Source organism: Hirundo rustica, chromosome 26 (assembly GCF_015227805.2).
Source record: "Hirundo rustica isolate bHirRus1 chromosome 26, bHirRus1.pri.v3, whole genome shotgun sequence".
NCBI lineage: Eukaryota > Metazoa > Chordata > Aves > Passeriformes > Hirundinidae > Hirundo > Hirundo rustica.
The window spans coordinates 4,645,751-4,663,485 of record NC_053475.1 but is presented as its reverse complement, the minus strand read 5'-3'; the positions used below and the strand labels follow the sequence as shown (position 1 = coordinate 4,663,485).

The following is a 17,735-nucleotide window of genomic DNA, read 5'->3' as shown; positions in this document are numbered from 1 at the left end:
GTTTTAGCTGTGTTGGGGCACGCTGCCGGTCGTGCCGGGAGATGTGCCGGCGCCGGGAGCACGGGTGTATTGTGAGTAAAGAGATACTCTGGACAGCTGCCTCATGCTGGAGTCGGGTGTTGCCGGGGCCTCGGTCGTGCTGTGCCCTCCTTAGCACTCTGTGGCTGCCACACCTCTGCCAGGAAGGAGCTTTCCGTGGGAGCATGGAGGCATCACCCCTGCACACCCTCCTGCCCTGCTCCCTTGGCATGCTGCTGCAGGGCTGGGCCAGGTCCAGGCACCGGTGAGCTGATCCAGCCCCAGCTGGGACTGGCTTGTGCTGCACCGTTTGCCACAGGTCCCCTGCTCGACCGTCCCTGGGGGCCTTGTGTCTGCTGCCCCCCACCCTGACACCCCCAGAGGTGCCAGTGGCAGAGGGCTGCCGGAATTGTGCTGGTGGGAGGACAGGTAGCAGCGGGAGCCCCGAGGCCCCTGGCCGGGGCTGGTGAGCGGAGGGGGCCAGCTGTGGACCCTGGGGTCACCACGGCAGGGTTGTTGGGGCACACCAACACCTGGCTTATCCCCTGCCAGTGTCTCCTGCCAAGTGGGAGATGGGTGGTGAAAGGTGCCGTGTCCTCAGGGGTGCCCAGAGTGGCTTTGCAGCTCTGGGGGACTCCCTCTAACCACCCAGTGGAGCTCGGGGCACGGCCAGTGCCACCGGCACTCTCAGTGATGGCAAAGGCCAGCATGGCTCCAGCCCACGGCTGAGTCCGCAGCGGCTTTGAGGTGCTTAAGCACAGCTGGGACAGCAAAACAGGGGGGTTTATCCTCGGGTGAGCAGATGCCCCTGGGATACCCTGAGGTGTCCTAGGTTCCTGGCATGCCCCAGTCCCTGGAGAAGCCGGACGATGGACAGAAAACCCTCCCGCCAACAAAACGTTTCCCAGGAAAAATCTTCCCACTTGGGACCCGACAGGAGCCCCCAGCGGGGGCTGGGCTGTGTCAGCCCCATCCCCACCGCGTCCCCCCGGCCCAGCCCCCGCTCAGTGCCACCGGCCCCGCCCGAGGTCTCAGCCCGATCCAAACCCCCCGGGGCCGGACTCTGACGTCTCCAGAGCCCCGGGGTCGGGCGGGTGTGGCCGGGATGCCAGCGGGCCCGGCGAGGCGCTGACCCCGTCGAGACCCTTCTCCTTGTGCCCCGTACCCCGGCTGCTGCTGCTCGTCTGTTTCGTTAGCGACAATTAAACCTTTAACAACCCATTAAACGCATAATCGATGCTCCCCGGCTCCCCGGCCCAGCTAATGGGGTGAAGCGCCCCGGCCCAGGCGGGCTCCGGCCGGCAGATAATGAAACAACGGCTGCGGAAGTAATGGGGTTTGATCCGGGGGACGGGACGCGCTCAATGGGGGCTGCGCTTTTCACATGACATAATTGCCGAGGCTGGCGCCAGCCCGGGGCTCCCCTCGGCCTCCCGAGCGCCAACAAAGGCCGGCTGGCGCTGGGAGCGGCAGCGCCGCACCCCCGGCTCGTTTGATCGGAGCCTAATTGGGGCGAGGGTGCTCCCCCAGCACGGCCCCGCAACCGCCGCCCGGGAGCGCCGAGGGGCCCCGCGATGAGGATGCTCTTCCCCTGGTCCTTGGGGCTGAGAGTTGTGAGAATGATGGAAATAAGCCGTTTTCCATGGGGTGGCACAGGGAGTGTCGGGGTACCCTTGCTTGGTACCCCCCTTCCCTCACGTGGGTGCCGCCGGTGCTGCGCTGCACCTCCCGCAGGAACGGGCAGGATTTCTGACCCCAAAAATGCCATTTAAACGCAGGGAGGGTGCTGAAGCGCCGAGCCGCCTGGCTGGACCACTTTATTGGTGGGTATACTCCAGTGGGTGTCCACCTTTCCCCGGTGGATACCCACTGGAGCCTGTCCCAGCATGTGGGGGTTTGTGTGGGAAAATTCCAAGCAAAAATGCTTTTTTCCCTCTTTAGATCCCAATCCTGTCCTGAAATCGCTCACTGCCCAGATGGGGCCGGTTCCTGGCGTTGTGCCGTGAGGAGTGGGTGCTACTAGGAGCGCTGCGGGTACCAGGGGATGCTCCCACCCCCTCGTGGCCGAACAGGAGCCCTCCCACTCCCACCCCTGTAATCTTCTCCCGCGGGATTTTCCCCCTAAGCTGCTTATTTCTCTCTATTTCTCCCAGGCCTGAACGAGCCTGGCCCTGCCCCAGCACGACGCCTCGAGCCCGCTGAGCCGCGGTCTCCGGGCACTCTGCCCCTGGCGCTGCCCGGTGGTGACCTGGCACACGAGGCTGGCACTGCCATGCCCGGGATGTGGGACTGGCACTGCCAAGGGATGTGGGGGTGGCATTGCCATGCCAGGGACATGCTGCTGGGGCACATCCCAGTGGTGCTGTGCTGTGCTGTGCTGTGCTGTGCTGTGCTGTGAGACCCGCTCCCCTTGGTACAGGTCAGGATGGAGCCCAGCCTCTGTGCACGCCACCTCCACCCCCTCCATCCCCTGGCCCCCAGCAGGACAGACGTGGCACCAGGGCACCGTGGTGACAGGGGCCTCACTGTCCCTCTACAGGGTGTGGGAGCTGGGACTCTCGGGGCTCAGGTTCTCCTCAGGGGTGTTGACCCATGAGCTCTCCACCAGCCCCCAGCTCCCGGGGATGGAGGAGAAGAGGGGGCTGTGGGGCGGTGAGGGGGAGGCCTGCAGGTTGAGCTTGGCGATGAGCGGCCGCCCCACGTTCACCCGCTGCCGCTCCTCCACAAAGTCATCCATGCCCTGGTAGCGGTACTGCAGGCACACGGTGAAGGCCAGCTCCTGCTGCAGGGACACCAGGACGTGGGCTCCCGTCCCGGCATGGCCACGGTCACGCTGTGCCCGACACCAGCCCCTGCCCACCATGGCTCTTACCCGCAGCTTCTGCAAGCCACAGATGCGGCTGTAGAGGCAGCAGGGGGGGCAGTTGAGGCTCCAGATGGGCACCAGTGGGCTGCCCAGCTCCTCTGGGCTCTCCTTGTTGGTGAACTTGAGGTCCACATCCAGCTCCTGCCATGGATGGCATCCATGTGAAAACCACGGGTTTCACCCCCGTTCCCCAGTGTTGCCCTGGTGGGTGCTTCAGCAGCTGCTCCCACCTCAGGAATATCAGTGAGCCGGGCCTCACACTTCGTGATGTCCTTGGGGGCAGCCACCACACGTGTGTAGATGATCATAATGTTGGAGAACTCGGCTGCAAAGCCCAGCTGGATGGTGACACCGCAGTCGAAGCAGAGGTGCCGGCTCTCTGGCAGGACTGGGGAGGGCACAGAGAGCACAGAGCTGGGACCTGCAGGGGCTCAGGGCTGGAGCCGTGCCCACAGGCAAGGTGGCTGCTGGGTCACCCCAGAGCAGGGCTGCCAACAGGTTGTTCCCTTCTCCAGGCTGGTGTGTCTGTGCTGGCAGTTTCTCATCCAGGTAGGAGGAACCCAGCAAATGTTGCTCACAGCCTCTCTCTGCTCCTGGGGCTGTCCCCCCTCTAGATGCCAGCTTGGGACAGGGTGGCAATGACTCACCGTGAGCCTTGGCCCACTGCAGATTCCTGGCAGAGGACTCATCCTGGCCCGGGGGGCAGATGGGGTCTGTCAGAGCCCGTCTCTCTGAGAGGTTGCTGCGAAGCTCCAGTGCCTGCCGGCCCCGTGTGATCTCCAGAGTGCCCATGTCTGTGGGGGCACAGGGGGTTGGCAGGGGGCACTGGGGGGGGGAGGGCATGTCAATGTTCCCCACTGCTCCTCACTCACCCTCGGCCACCTTGTCCAGCAGCACCGTGATCTTCTCATCCTCCAGCAGCCAGCGCTTGAGGAAGGTGACGAAGATGCCATTGGAGAGCTCACCCTGGCTCAGCTCGTAGGCTTCGGCATCTGCGCACCTGCGGCGACAGGGCAGTGGTTGCATCTGTCATGAGGTCTGGCACTCCCTGGGAATAGGGCCCAACAGGATGACAGCCCTAGGGAAGCCAGAGCTGGGTGCCCAGTGCTCTTCCTGTTCCCATCACAGCATCTGGCTGCTGTGCTAGGGACAGGTGAGAGCATGGCCAGATCCTGGATGCTTAAAGCATCACCAGCACAAACCCCTGTGCTCTGGGGGAGCCTTGAAGCTTCATGCCAGCATGTACTGCCTGAAGCCAAGCAGTGCCATGGGACCCTCCCTGCCCTGTGAAGGACTGGGGGCTGCTGCTTGCCCAGGCCCTCCAGGATGGAGGGTGGAGGAATGCAGGTGTGGGGATCTGAGCCCCTGCCCCACCCTGAGCCAGGCAGGGATACTCAGCCCCACTGCCTGTGCCAGGGGATGGTGAGAGGGGACCCACGTGGCATAGCCAAAGACGATGTTGGCCGTGACCTCCAGCGCCCCAACCTGCGGAATGATGTCATCATTGAGGTTCCTGCAAGAGAAGAGAAGCTGGACAGAGTGAGAACCTGTCCTCCCCCAAAACCCACCCCAAAGCACACCAGACCTCGAGGGCTGCTCTGTGCCCCTCTGCCCACCCATCACAGCGTTTGCTAGCTCACAGGGGCAGTGAAGTCTTGGGGCATTTAGACAAAGACAACGGGTTTAGATGGGACCCTGGGGGTGCCCCGCTGCCCTCCCCTGGGAGCCACCACCCGCAGGTCCCTGTGCTGGCTCTCCCTGAGTGGCAGCTTGTCCCCGGGTGGGTGGCAGGGCCGGGTCACCTCTTGCGGCACATGTCAAGCAGGAAGATGTTGAGGCCGGTGCGGCGCTGCTGCATCTCCCGCAGCACCCACTGCACACACAGGCAGTGCTCGGACGTGTAGGCGCTGGGCGCATCAATGGGCACCATGAAGCTGTTGCCAAAATTTTCATAGCCATGCCCGGCATAGTAGAGCAAACCTGTTGAGGGAACAGAGGGCAGGTGACATGGTGACATCCCCTGACCTGCCAGCACCTGCCTCTTGCCTGGCTGCACTCCAAGACTTCACCAGCATAAAACCACACAGCTCCCCCTGGGCTGGAGCCACCCTGGCGGGTGTTGTCGCACCGTAGACGCCCTGGTCAAGGAGGAGGAGGAACTCATCGACGGCCATCTGCATCTCGGCCTTGCACAGGTCCAGCAGTGACACCACCTTGAAGTCCAGCTGGCTGAGGAGGGCACCAAGGGCGTGAACATCCACAACGGGCGCCTGCAGCTGCTTGTGGTGCAGGTAGTGCATGTTGCCGATCAGCAGCGCCACTTTGTCCGTGGCTGCAAGGAGGGGAGAGGGAGGTGCTGTTACAGAGTGGGACACACCTGCTCTCCATGCTGCCCACAGCTTGCAGAGGTGACACTCAACTCTGGCCAGCACCGCTGTCCCTGGGTACCAAGGTACCCTGTGGCATCCCTGCCTCGCTGATCCCTGAACCCTCAGGTTACAGGTAAAGGTTAGGGTTGGGGATTTGGATTGAGGGTTAAGGTGCTGATCAGCTCTTCTAATTCGGGTTGGGGCTGGGTTGTTGTTTCACTCTTCCAGTATGCTGCACCCAAAGCATTCCTGGCCAAGCAAAGCCTTATGGGGTGACAGTGGTGACACTGGTGAGAGTCAGAGCCCCCCAGGTCCACCAGCCCATCCTGGGCAGACTCTTACCGTACAGCTGTACAGGGCTGCCATGCTCTAGGGTGCCTGGGAAGAGAGAAATGCTGTGCCAAGGTCCTCCAGTGCCAGGGGTGCACAGGGGCCAGAGCAGCACAGACCTGTCCACTCTGCCCCCACCTACCTCCATCCCCCTCCTGCCAGGAGCCTCCAGAGGTGGAGAGCCGTGGGCCTGTGGGAGAGGGGATGTCAGGGACTCTATGCATGGCATCACCTCCCAGCATGGGCTGTAGTCCCCCCAAAACTGGAGCAGCCATGAGGGCTTTACTGGGAACAGAGCAGGTAGGGGGTCACAGAGGTTTGTGTGGGGCCCTCACCAATTTCCACATCCACCTCCTGGCTCCACACCTCGTGGAAGAGGTTGAACACACGGCAGGAGTAGCTGCCCCGCTCGGCCGTTGTCACCAGCTTCACCTGCCAGCAGGACAAAGCAGGAGGTTGGGGCAGTGTGCCAGACCGTGCTGCAGCGTGCCGCTGTGCCAGGCTGTGCCATGCTGTGCCATGCTGTGCCATGCCAGAGGTCCCTCCATACCTGGAGCTGGGGTGCCTGTGCTCCTTCCAAGGGGCGCCGGTTCCTGAACCACTGGTACTGGGGCGGGGGGTTGCCAATGGCTCTACACTCCAGCGCCAGCGTGTCCCCCTCGGCCAGGCAGCACGGCCGCGGCTGCCGCAGGATCTGCAGCCCTGCCATGGTCGCGCAGTAGCCACTGCCTGGGGAAGAGACGGGGTGGCAAATTGGGCACCCAGCCATGGCAGCACTTTACAGAGCTGCTCCAGGACCCACGTTCTTCACCCACAGGCCCTGGCACCTACGGATGGCATGAGGCACAAGGCACAAGGAGGACATAGAGCATGTGGCTCCTCTGTGGGCACCATCATCCACAGCAAGCCCAGAGACCTTCACAGCTGAGCCAGGGCATTACATGGTAAACGATACCACTCAGGACCCATCCTTGTCCTGATGGGGACAAGAGGCGCCCTGCAGGAAATGCCCGTCAGGCTGACAGAGATCTCGAGACTCACCTGAGCTGGGGCTGCTGCTCTTCTCCACCTGGACATGAGCCCACCTGGAGAAGGTGAAGGTGGCTCCACAGTTCACCCGGCAGATGTACCATTCAGGCTGGCCCGCTGAGGCGGCTGTGTCGATCACCAGCTCTGGGGATGTGGCTCCAGGCACCTACAAGGCAGAAGGAGGCCAAGGAGTAATGGACTCCCTCTTACCTGTGTGGGTGCCTCACCATGCACGGGGTGCAGGGGCCCTGCTCAGTGTGGCACAGTGGGACCTCACCTCCTGCCTCCCACAGAACCACTGGTATGCAAGCCCTGGTGGGCCGGTCGCATTGCAGGTCAGGGACACCTGTGTCCCCTCTGCCACCACCTGAGACTCCGGCTGCACCATGATGCGAATCACATCCTGGACTGCAGGAGAGGAGAGACCAGCCTGGGCTGGCTGAGGCCCCTGTCCTGCACCACCCCATACCATCCAGTCCCACCCTACCCTTCCCCATCCTCACCCACAACAGATTCTCCTCTCCCAGCCCAGCCCATCCTGTCACATCCCACTCCTCTGTCCTGTCCCGGTCCCAACCATCTTGTCACGTTGGCATATTCAGTGCTATCCCATCTATGCATATCATCTTGTTTCAGTCTATCCCATCCCACTCTGCCCTGCCCTATCCTGTCCTGTCCCGTCCCATCCCATCCCATCCCGTCCAAATCTGTCCTGTCCCATCCAATCAGACCACATCCCATCCTATCTCATCCTGTTGCATCCATCCCACTCCAGCTGACTGCCCAGGACCTCGCTACCAGAGCAAGGCCCCCGGCAGGAATTGCTGTTCTTCACCCCCGTGCCCATTTCCTCTTGCTGAGCCCCTGCCCCCCGGTGCTCCGGTCCAGCCCCCCGGTTCCCGCTGCCCGGTCCGTACCGGCGGAGCTGAGGACCCGGCAGGCCTGTTCGTGCCCCATGCGCTCCAGGCAGCCCAGCAGGTACCTGAGGGTGCAGTCGCGCTCTGCCAGGAGCTGTAGCAGGCACTGCGTGGGGCTGCCGCGGGGCTCCAGCACCTTCAGCGAGCACATCTCCAGCTCCTCCGCGCTGCAAGCGCCCGCAGCCGTCAGAGCCACAGCTCCCCCTCCTCGGGGCGGATGGGACCCTGCCAGGGGCCGCGGCGGTGCCCCAGCCCGGGGGAACCGACCCGTGCTCCCCACGCTCAATCCAGAGCGTTTTGTACCCGGCAAGGCTCCCCCGGCCCTACCTGCACTTGAAGCGCTTCTCGGCCCCGGCCAGCTCGGCCAGCTTGCGCCAGCCCCGGCCCGCGTTATCCAGCAGTTCACACAGCCGGGCCACCACTTCCTCGCCCAGCGAGCCGACGGGCATGCTCCAGTCCCCCATCCCTCCTGGGGACGCCGACGGGACCAGCTGTCAGTGGGTGACGGGATGACGGGCACCCGTGTCCCACCGGACCCCTCTGGGCACCGGGTGACTTAGAGGGGAGAACAAAGAGATCCCCGGTGTAACAGTGAGATCCCCGGTGTAACAATGAGATCCCTGGTGTAACAGTGAGATCCCTGGTGTAACAGTGAGATCCCTGGTGTCGGGACACCTCCGAGCAGGAGCCTGAGGAGGTGCTGGGACCTGGCTGGGCAGCGCTGCTGGATCTGGCCACCAGCAGCCAGCCCGGAATGACACAAACTCCCACTCTGGGAGCTGGATGGCACAGGGGACGCTGCTCACCCCACCAGCCTTGGGCAAGGAGCCAGGGTACTTTAGCCCAGCTCCAGGAAAAGGACCTTCATGGAAAGGGGGTCCAGAGAACTAGAAAGAGGGGATGGCCCCGTCACCCTCCCTGTCAGGTGATGCAGCAAATGGGGCCCCCGTCCCCCTCTCTTTCTGGCAGAGGTCCCAGGGGGGCAGCAGCAGCTCCCCTGCCGTCACCAGGCCTCTGCACGAGGGGCCTCCAGGGGGATCAGCATAGGGTACATGGGGGTCTTGGGACTGGGAGCCAGCTCAGCTTGCCCTGAATCCTGGTAAAGGTTTCAGTGTGGTATGAACCACCTGGACAGGGGCAGCTCCCTCCTCCTCCCCTCAGGCTCCTCCCCAACCACCCACCCCAGAAGGGCCCTTGTCCCCGGGACTGAGCTGCCCAGAGCAGCTGGGTGACACTCACCCAAGCAGAGGGCTCCAAGACAGAGGACAGGGACCCAGGTGCTCCGTCTGCTCACCTGCTGCTGGATTTGGGATCTGGACACGCCAGGGATGGTGAGAGGAGGAGGAAGGGGCTGCAGGTCCAGCAGGGATGGGCACTCACCGCAGGGTATGACCAAGCCCCATCAGCTCCAAGGGTGTGCACTGAGCCCCACACAGAGGAAATGAGGGTTCAGCCCAAAATCTCCCCCAGGCCTCCGTGCTGCAGCACAGCACTTCTGCTTCCCTCCTTCTTCCTTCCTGTCTGCTGTGTAGCACGTGGGCGCAGAGCTGCCACCCCCCTGCCCACAGCCCCGGGGGAGCTGGGCACAGCCCGGCCCTGTCACAGGGCACACGGCACTGGTGCCACCGCCAGGCCAGGCAGAGGCTCCCCTGTCCCCTCCTCACTGCTGGAGGCACCTCTTTTTCCCAGAACCCAGCTCGAGCCCAGAAGGAGCTGCAGGGCAGTGAGTCCAGGGTGGAGATGAACTGAGGTGACAGAGGCACCTCTCAGCCAGGTGTACCCAACACACAGGCAGAATTGAGGCCAGGGGAAGATGCTGGGCTTTGCCAAGCTGCAGATGCCCAAGAAGAAGCAAAGATAGGGCAGTGAGGCCCCCACTGCTGTGGGGAAGACCCTGCTTTCACCATGCAGCCCAGCCAAGTCCTGCCATCCCAGCACCCCTGCTCCTGCTGCTGGAGGACGAAAGGAGAGCATGGTGCCAGGGCAGCATGGCAAAGAGCCACCATGTCCTCTCCCTCACCTTGCCTGCTGCTCCACAGCACTGACAAAACCTGGCCCCCATCCTTCCAGCCCCGGGGAGCACAGGCTGCTCAAGCCCGAAGATCTACCGGCCAGGGACACGGGTGGGTCATTCCCCACAGAGCCCTCAGCCCCAGCCGCTGTGGTACAGCTGGTGATGGAGCAGGGAGCGGGACGCGAGTGCAGCGTGGGCTCTCCCTACCAAGCAAAACCTGAGCTTCTGTCTTAACAAACACACTGAGCCCTTGTGGCCTGTGTTGCCTCAGCCCTTGGCATGGAGGGGACCTGCACCAAGCTTGCAAAGGGTCTGGGTTTGTTGCAGCCCTTGTAACAGATATCAGCCTCACCAGAGATTTATTTTTTATTTACAGCAAAGAGGAGACCAAAACCAGGGCAGGTCCCAGTGCCACCTGTGCTGGCACACGAGGAAGCCCCAAGCTCAGCAGGACCTACAGCTTCTTGCCCTTCTTCAACCTGTTGCGCTGCCATGTGTTGTACTTCCGCAGGCGCCTCCAATACTCGAGCGAGTCGGGGTCCAGCTCCTCCAGCTTCTTGGGGGGCCCGAGGTGGATCTTAAAGAGCCTGGGGGTGAATGCAGAGGATGTGAGGCTGCGGGAAGGAGGACAAAGGGACAAGCAAGGGATGGAGCAATGGACATGAGCGACCAGGATGTGCAGATCCCTCACCCCACATCCACAGTACACCCACTCCTGACCCTGGGGAAGGTGTCTGAGTTGCAGAAGGGCAGTCTGCCTCCTCACAGAACACTTCTCTATCCTGTGTTCTCTATGTGTAAGAACACAGCTCTTGCCCCTGGGATGGTACATCTCTTGGGACACAGAGGGGAGTGGGGCAGCACGCACCAGTCAGGGTACTCGGAGTCGGGCTTCAGGGCCACCTCGGGACCCTCCTTGAAGTAGTTGACTCCAATGGCGTGGGTGGCAAGCATGGTGGGGTCCGTGCACACCTCCGGCCCCTTCAACGCCTCCTTCGGCGCACCCTTGCCTTTGGACTTTGCGGCTGTGGGGAAAAGGGCAGGGTGAGGGCAGGGAGTGTGCCGGGCGACAAGGACGCAGTCAGGGGAAGGGATGGGGACTCGAGGGCAAGGGCATCGCGGGGCGGGAACAGGGGCAGGGGCCGGGCGGGAGCGGGGGCACGAGGAACGGAGCTGGGGCGGCGGCACAACCGGGGAGGGCGCGGGGCCGGGACAGGGGGCCCGGAACGCGGTGAGGGCAGGGCCGGTACCAGCGGCAAGAAGCGCGGGATCGGGGCACGGAGGGAAGGAGTGACACAAGGGGGGACGCACGGGGCCGGGACCGAGGAGCGCGGGCCAGCGCCGGTGCCCGTGCGGGCCTCACCGGGTTTCTTGGCGTAGCCGCGGGCCGGAGCGCGGAGCACGGCTCCCGCCGCCCGCAGCAGCCCTCGGGCGGCCATGGGCGCGGGGCACGGCGGGAGCGGGGCGGGGCCGCGGCCGCGCCTGCGCGGGGAGAACGGAAACGGCCGCGGGACCGGCCCGGCCCGGCCGGAGGCGCCGGTAGTGACCGCGTCCGCCCGGCCAGAGCCCCTCCCGGGCCGCCGGCCCCATGGAGAGCGGCACCGCCATGGACTTCCAGGCGGCCGCGCTCCCCGCCCCCGGCGGCGGCAGCGACGAGACCGCGGAGCCGCGGGCCATGGACACGGAGGACGGGCCGGACGCCCCCGGGCGCTGTGCTGGGGGGAAGCGTCCGGAGGAGCCCTCCCGTAGCGCCCCGCAGCCCGGCAGCGGCTCGGGGCCGGAGGGCTCAGGGCCCGCCGTAGCCTCGGAGCTCGCGGGAGACGCGGGCGGACGGACCGAGCCGTGCCGGGGCTCGGGAAGAGCGATGGAAGCGGAGGCGGTGCCCGAGGTTCCGCAGGGCTCTGCCCGCTGGGAGCCCGGCTCCGGGAGCGCCCCTCGGAGCGCTCCCAGCAGCGCCGACCCCGCGGGCATGGAGCTGGATGAGACCCCCGAGCCTGGCGAGCGCTCGGGCAGCGCCCAGTGGACCGAGGATGTGGAGGACGAGCCCTCGGAGATCCAGGGGCTGCTGGCTCAGCTCGAGACCCTCGACCCCAACCTCCGCGACCCAGGGCAGCGCTCGCCATCCCCCTCGGGCGCTGGTGGCCGGCGGGGCCGCGGGCGGTGCCCGGGCAGGTGTCGGCCGTGCCCGCTGCACGTGGCCACGGGCCGGGGCCTGGCCATGCGTCCCTGCTGCCCCCAGCACTCCGCCTGCGACCGGCCCTCCCACGGGCTGCTCTTCGCCGAGGCTGACCGGGAGGACTTGCTGAGCCTCCTGTGCTACGAGGGCGGCTTGCCCGAGGCTGGTGCCGAGACCCCCTTGGCCCGCTCCGATGTCCTGGCTGGGACCAACCTGGAGATGCTGCAGGCTCAGGAGGAACCGGCCACTGTGGAGAAACCTGAAGGGCTGGGGAGGCCAGAGAGCTCAGAGGAAGAACCTTCTGGTAGCTGGTGTTATGGAGAGGGGCTTTGCGAGGACGATTCTGCCTGTGAGGGTGCTCGGGAAGGTTCCCCAGAGCCGGCGTGGGCAGCCCTGCCTTCCACTCTGGCCCCCGGGACAGAGCAGCCGCCTCAGGGCGCTGTGATCGTGAGTGCACTGTGCCTTGGGCTGCGATGGGGCAGCAGGAGCCAGGACATGTCCTTTGGCTCTGATCCCTCCTGGGGTCTGGGATACGGGTGAAAGAGAGCCAGGGGCAACTTTCCTCAGGTCTTACAGGGCCTCATGCTGCGAGATTGCCCAGACAAAACCCTCAGTATGAGCTTTGACCCTGAGTGCATGCTTGTGTGGCTGGCTGATCTGTGTGTGCCCTGGGGCAGGGGCTGGTGGGTCTGAACAGTCCCTCTGGTCCTGGGATCCTGTGCCATCCTCCCCTCCAGCCCCAGGACCCTGCACCAGCACCCCCACAGGCCTAGGATCCTGGTCCCCCTGTCCAACCCTGGGACCCTATGCCATTTCTCCCATGCCCAGGGATGCTCTGCCCTTGCTGTCCCACTGCTCCAGGGCCAGGTAGGCTGAATCCCTGAGGTTCCAGCCACAGCCTCACTTGCTCTCTTATTGCTTTCCAGAATAGGAAATCCCCATCATCCTGCTCAGCCTTCAAAGAGGGTGAGTTGCTTCTGTTCTTGAGCAGCAAAAGCATCCAGGGGTCCTGACCCACCTGCTCTGACCCTGAATGGGGGTGGTCTGGGGTCCCAGTCAGAGGGAACAGCCAGCTCTGCACCCATCCAGAGTGGGTGCACCAGGCTCCATGTGGCTTGTTTGAGTGTCTGCTGGGGAAATGGAGGAGCACCAGGGATCAGGGTGGATGGGGATCATTGGGGGAAAGGGATGCCAAATGTTCCCAAAGGAAGGAGGAGGCAGCCCTGGTCCCGTGGTGATGCCAGGTGCCCATGTATCAAGCACTGAGCTGCTTCATCATGTGTAGGAATGCAGCTAACAGGCAGCAGGAGTTGGTGCCCCCAGTTTCAGAATTGGGGGAGCAGCTTCTTGCTCAGTCCCTCCCAACGCCTCAGTTCCAGGCCCTTGTGACCCAGAGGACTTGCTGGATGGTGTGATTTTTGGGGCCAAGTACCTGGGCTCCACACAGCTGGCCTCGGAGAGGAACCCCCCGACCAGCGTCCGCATGGCGCAGGCCCAGGAGGCGGTGGACAGGATCAAGGTGCAGGAGGGATGGGGGGCATGGCTGACCCGAGCCTTGTGCCCTATGGGCGTGGGGCAGCGCTCAGGATCTGCCTGAGGGCACCTGGCTGTGGGGCTGGGTCCCAGCAGGGTCCTGTCACCTCTCCGTTCTCCTGCAGGCACCCGAAGGGGAGTCGCAGCCCATGACGGAGGTGGATCTGTTTGTCTCCACACAGAGGATCAAGGTGCTCACTGCTGACACTCAGGTGAGCAGGAACAGCAGTAAACACTTGGCTCTGTGGCTGCTTCAACATTCCTGTTTGGTCTCAGGGTCTCAGCTTTGCTCCCACATCAGCAGGGTCTTGCCCAGTGATGGCCTATGGACACGTGTCTGGGAAGGGACGTGTCACTTCATAGCTGTCCTGTGTCATGTCCTCACCTCTCTGTGTGGCTGCACAAAGCTTCCCATGCGACCTACACCCTGTGGAGCTGCTGGGATCCCAGACTGAGCTCTGGGGAACCCAAGCTTGAAATCTGGGGAGCTCTTTGCCTTAGGATTAGTTTCTACATTATAGCAAGAGGGGAACTGTCCATGGGCAGCACCCAGAGACACAAACAAGTCCTTGATGAAGGATCTGTTTGCCCCCTTTGGCACAGATGTGATTTCTGCCCAGCATGTGCTGGGCAGCTGCGCCACATCCCAGCGCCGTGGCCAAACTCTTCCTGCTTGCAGTTCCAGCGGGCTCACGGCTGCTCACGTAGTCTGACAGCTCTGAGAGGCCTGAACTCTCTGCCTGTTCCCCTTGTCAGGAGGCCATGATGGATCACTCCCTCCAGACCATCTCCTACATTGCCGACATCGGCTCCCTGGTGGTGCTCATGGCGCGCCGGAAGCTGCCGCGGCGCTCGGAGGCGGCGGAGGAGAAGCGGCTGTACAAGATGATCTGCCATGTCTTCCACTCAGCTGATGTGAGGCAACACACGGGTCCCTGGGGTGGGTGGCTGGCTCTGGGGACCTGAGTCCCATCCCACTGTAATAACTGGGGCTGCAGCAGGGACCCCTCCCCCACCACAAGGGAGAGGGTCAGAGCCCAGCCTGAGCATCTCTGTGACACACAGAGTCCCAGCAAGCAAAGTGGAGGGAAGGGTTGGCTCCATACAGGGGCCCATTCATGCAGAGAAGGAGTCAGAACACCCCAGAGCTCCCGAGGACAGTTCCTGTGCTGGGCACTGCAGGGCACTGGGAGCTGTTGGCTCCAGCCCTGAGCCATAGGCAGGAGCAGCCCCTGTCGTTCCCCAGGCCCAGGTCATCGCCCAGGCCATCGGGCAGGCATTTGGCGTGGCCTACCAGCGCTTCCTGGAGGCCAACAGCATCGACCCGAGCCAGCTGAGCCCGCACCAGTACAGCCGTGCCCTGGAGGACCAGGAGCAGTACAACGCAGAGCTGACACACTTCTCCCGGCAGGAGAACTGCAAGGACGTAAGAGCTGCTCCGGGGGCTGGGGACAATGTGGGGAACGCACTGGCACCTCTGTGTCATCCACTCTGTGGCTCCCTGTGCAGCTGAGGTGCTCCCTACAAAAGCAGACCCCATCCCAGCCAGCTGTGAGCACAGCTGTGGGCTGGGATGTGCTCCATGACTCCGGTGGAGATCACGACTGTAACCTACCTGTTCTCCCCCCAGGTCTGCATCCGGAAGCAGAAGGGGGAGATCTTGGGCATTGCCATTGTGGAGTCAGGCTGGGGCTCCATCCTGCCCACCGTGGTCATCGCCAACCTGATGCATGGCGGCCCCGCGGAGCGCTCGGGGGAGCTGAGCATCGGGGACCGCCTCATGTCGGTCAATGGCACCAGCCTGGTGGGGCTGCCCCTGGGCACCTGCCAGAGCATCATCCGGGTAAGCCAGGGCAGCGTGACCTCCTGCCTCACCCCAGGAGGGAGATGGGGACTGGCCTGAATGGTTTGGGAGTGTCTGTGACACTGGGATTCCCTCAGGCACCCAACTTTGGAGGCAGGTGTGCAGAGGTCATACCTGTCCTGCAGGCTGTGACAGTTCGTGCTCAGAGTAAGGCAGGGACAAAGCTGGGGACTGTACTTGCTGTGGCCCTCCCTGAACAGGAGGGTGGAGGAGGAGGCAGGCGGCTGTCATGAGAGGAGCCTGTTGCATCATCTACCTCTCGGTAGGATGGGAGGGAGTTGAAAGCAAGGACAGCACTGCCTCAGAGGCAGGGATGTCTTGGGCTGGATTTGTAAGTTCTTGTCCCGGGATTTGTATTTGCAGTATCCCTTTGTGTGTCTCAGTTTCCCCACTGAAAACAGGTTGCTAATCCTCACACGAACAATGTGGCTGCATTGCCCCTCAACCAGTCTGAATAGCTCTCTAAAATCTGACCAAGCCCCATGCCACCTTCCAGGAGCTGAAGCACCAGACTGAGGTGACACTGAACATTGTGCACTGTCCCCCTGTCACCACGGCTGTCATCCGACGCCCTGACTCCAAGTACCAGCTGGGCTTCTGTGTTGAGAATGGTGTGGTGAGTGCCCGTGGGATGGGAGCTGGGCCAGGGTCTCCCTGAGGGATAGGCAGAGCTGGCTGTGTCCGGGGACCATGTGCCCGCCTGGGCTGAGAGGTCACAGGGTTCTGCTGTGCACAGCAAAAAGCTCCTCACAGCCTTTCTGCAGCACTGGTGGTTTTATCCCTTTCCCTGGTGCTCTGTAGCTGTTTGTTTTCAGGGTGGTGGCCTCTTCCAGGTTTCTGGGCATGACCCCAGTGACAGTTGTTGCTGTCCCCTGTGCCTGAGCCACTCCCTGCCCTGGGCTCTCCTGTGGCTGTGTTGGGAAGGCAGAGAGGGGCGTTCCTAGGCTCAGTGGGAGCTGGTTGGGTGGGTGGCACAGCCACCTCTCACACCAGCTGCTGCTCCCCCCAAGGGCTGGAGATGAGGGTCTCTCCTGATGCCCCAGGGAGAAGCTCAGTCTCTGCAGCCCAGGCCTGAGGGGAGCAGGAGGGTTCGGTGAGCGGGGCAGCCATAGCCTTGGCAGCCAGAGGACAAAACCCTGCTCAGCACATCACTGTGCTGGCAGCAATGCACAGGGACATCCCTGCCCTCACTGCGTGCCCAGGGGCTGATGGAGATGTACCCCCAGGCAAGAGCACTGGGGGGCTGGGAGGGCTGGAGCAGCGGTGACGCAGGGCTGGGCTGTGGGCACAGCACTGCTCTCACAGCACTCCCCGCTCCCAGATCTGCAGCCTGATGCGCGGGGGCATCGCGGAGCGTGGTGGCATCCGCGTGGGGCACCGCATCATCGAGATCAATGGGCAGAGCGTGGTGGCCACGCCGCATGAGAAGATCATCCAGATCCTCACTGAGGCGGTCAGCGAGGTGAGCCGGGCCCCCACTGAGCTGCTGGGCTCAGAGCTGTGCACCAGCACCCTCCAGCCCAGGCTGGGGTTTCTAATCTGTGCCTCTCTGCCTAGGTCCACATCAAGACCATGCCGGCCCCCACGTATCGTCTGCTGACAGGGCAGGAGCAGCCTCTCTTCCTCTGAGCCACCACTGGGGCAGGCAGGAGCGAGCCCGGGGCTGCAGGGGCAGGACTGGCTCTGCCTTCTGCCCCAGTCCTGCATCAGAGCCCTCAGCAGGGCTGACATCTGCACCTCTTTGGTTTTACTCAGGACACAGTGGGACACTGGGGGCTGATACCCAGCCTGAGCAGCATCAGGGCCTGTGGTGCCATGCTTTGGGCACCTCTCCCCCTCTAATCACCTCTCCCCACCTCACAGTGCCTGCCCTGCTGCTGCACAGGGTCCCTCACATTGGCCTTGTGCTAGTGGGAGGAGAGGGGGCCCTGTGTGAAAGTTCTCCCCGTCCAGTCACTGACTGTTGTACTTTTACACTCACCACCAGTGCCTTTGCCGAGGTGGGGATGGTGCTGGAAGCACAGCTCAACTCCAGAGCTCAGCCAGCACAGCCCCAGAGCAGCACTGAGCCTGCACACCCATGTGTGGGTGCACACTGGCACCCCTGAGGGATACCCAGCAGCTCCCAGACTCAAGGGCAGAAGCACTCTTGACACCTCTTCTTCTCCCTTGGCTTGGCCGGAGGCCTGTTGGGGTGCAAACTCTCCATTAGACACCATTGCACCAAGCTGGGAACCTGCCTCAGCTTTTCCCTGGTGCTGCCTTGAGTCGCTCTGCATGCACAGCCCGGCCCAGAGCTACAGCCCTTGGAGCAGCAGGAGGGAACATGGCATTGCCCAGCCCCACAGCTGGGGAGCTTGGGGCTGTGGGCCTTTTGTGAGCAGCTCTCTGGGCCCCCAGGGCTGCAGCAGTGCTGACCTGGCTGTGCCTGTGTGCTTGGTTGCTCTAAAAATAAACATTTTGAGAAATATGGGAGGCTACATCTGAGGAGCTGCCAGGGGACTGCAGCAGAGGAGGCTCAGCTCTGGGGGCCACATCCCAGGCCTGCAGTGGAGCCAGGCCCCAACTCCCCCTGTGATGCCTCCTTGTACGCAAGGCCACTGGCCAGGGAGGTGCCTG

The 17,735-nt window shown here is 63.4% G+C and overlaps 3 protein-coding genes across 3 annotated transcripts; 1 reads left to right on the top strand and 2 right to left on the bottom strand.

Annotated features, from left to right (window-relative positions):
* Nucleotides 1–1,868: 1,868 nt before the first annotated feature.
* On the bottom strand, nt 1,869–8,924 carry LOC120763396 (mucosa-associated lymphoid tissue lymphoma translocation protein 1-like). The gene is given in 18 exon segments (XM_040086677.2): nt 1,869–2,800; nt 2,891–3,025; nt 3,115–3,272; nt 3,532–3,678; nt 3,757–3,884; nt 4,323–4,397; nt 4,687–4,864; nt 5,013–5,216; nt 5,596–5,631; nt 5,726–5,773; nt 5,919–6,015; nt 6,134–6,226; nt 6,228–6,312; nt 6,621–6,778; nt 6,890–7,020; nt 7,530–7,696; nt 7,857–7,998; nt 8,824–8,924. Coding segments are annotated over 17 exon segments (2,226 nt in total). The 5' UTR covers nt 7,994–7,998; nt 8,824–8,924; the 3' UTR covers nt 1,869–2,551.
* Nucleotides 8,925–9,896: 972 nt separating this feature from the next.
* On the bottom strand, nt 9,897–11,000 carry MRPL54 (mitochondrial ribosomal protein L54). The gene is made up of 3 exons (XM_040086749.2): nt 10,907–11,000; nt 10,412–10,568; nt 9,897–10,130 (listed from the first exon to the last, which is right to left on the bottom strand). Exons 1-3 carry the CDS (start codon nt 10,980–10,982, stop codon nt 9,998–10,000), a joined length of 366 nt encoding a protein of 121 aa, XP_039942683.1. The 5' UTR covers nt 10,983–11,000; the 3' UTR covers nt 9,897–9,997.
* A 131-nt stretch (nt 11,001–11,131) lies between these two features.
* On the top strand, nt 11,132–17,584 carry APBA3 (amyloid beta precursor protein binding family A member 3). The gene is made up of 10 exons (XM_040086748.1): nt 11,132–12,166; nt 12,646–12,685; nt 13,093–13,238; nt 13,378–13,464; nt 14,009–14,167; nt 14,499–14,678; nt 14,883–15,095; nt 15,613–15,732; nt 16,438–16,578; nt 16,674–17,584. The coding sequence occupies exons 1-10, from the start codon at nt 11,132–11,134 to the stop codon at nt 16,743–16,745; spliced, it is 2,193 nt and encodes a 730-aa protein (XP_039942682.1). The 3' UTR covers nt 16,746–17,584.
* Nucleotides 17,585–17,735: the final 151 nt, after the last annotated feature.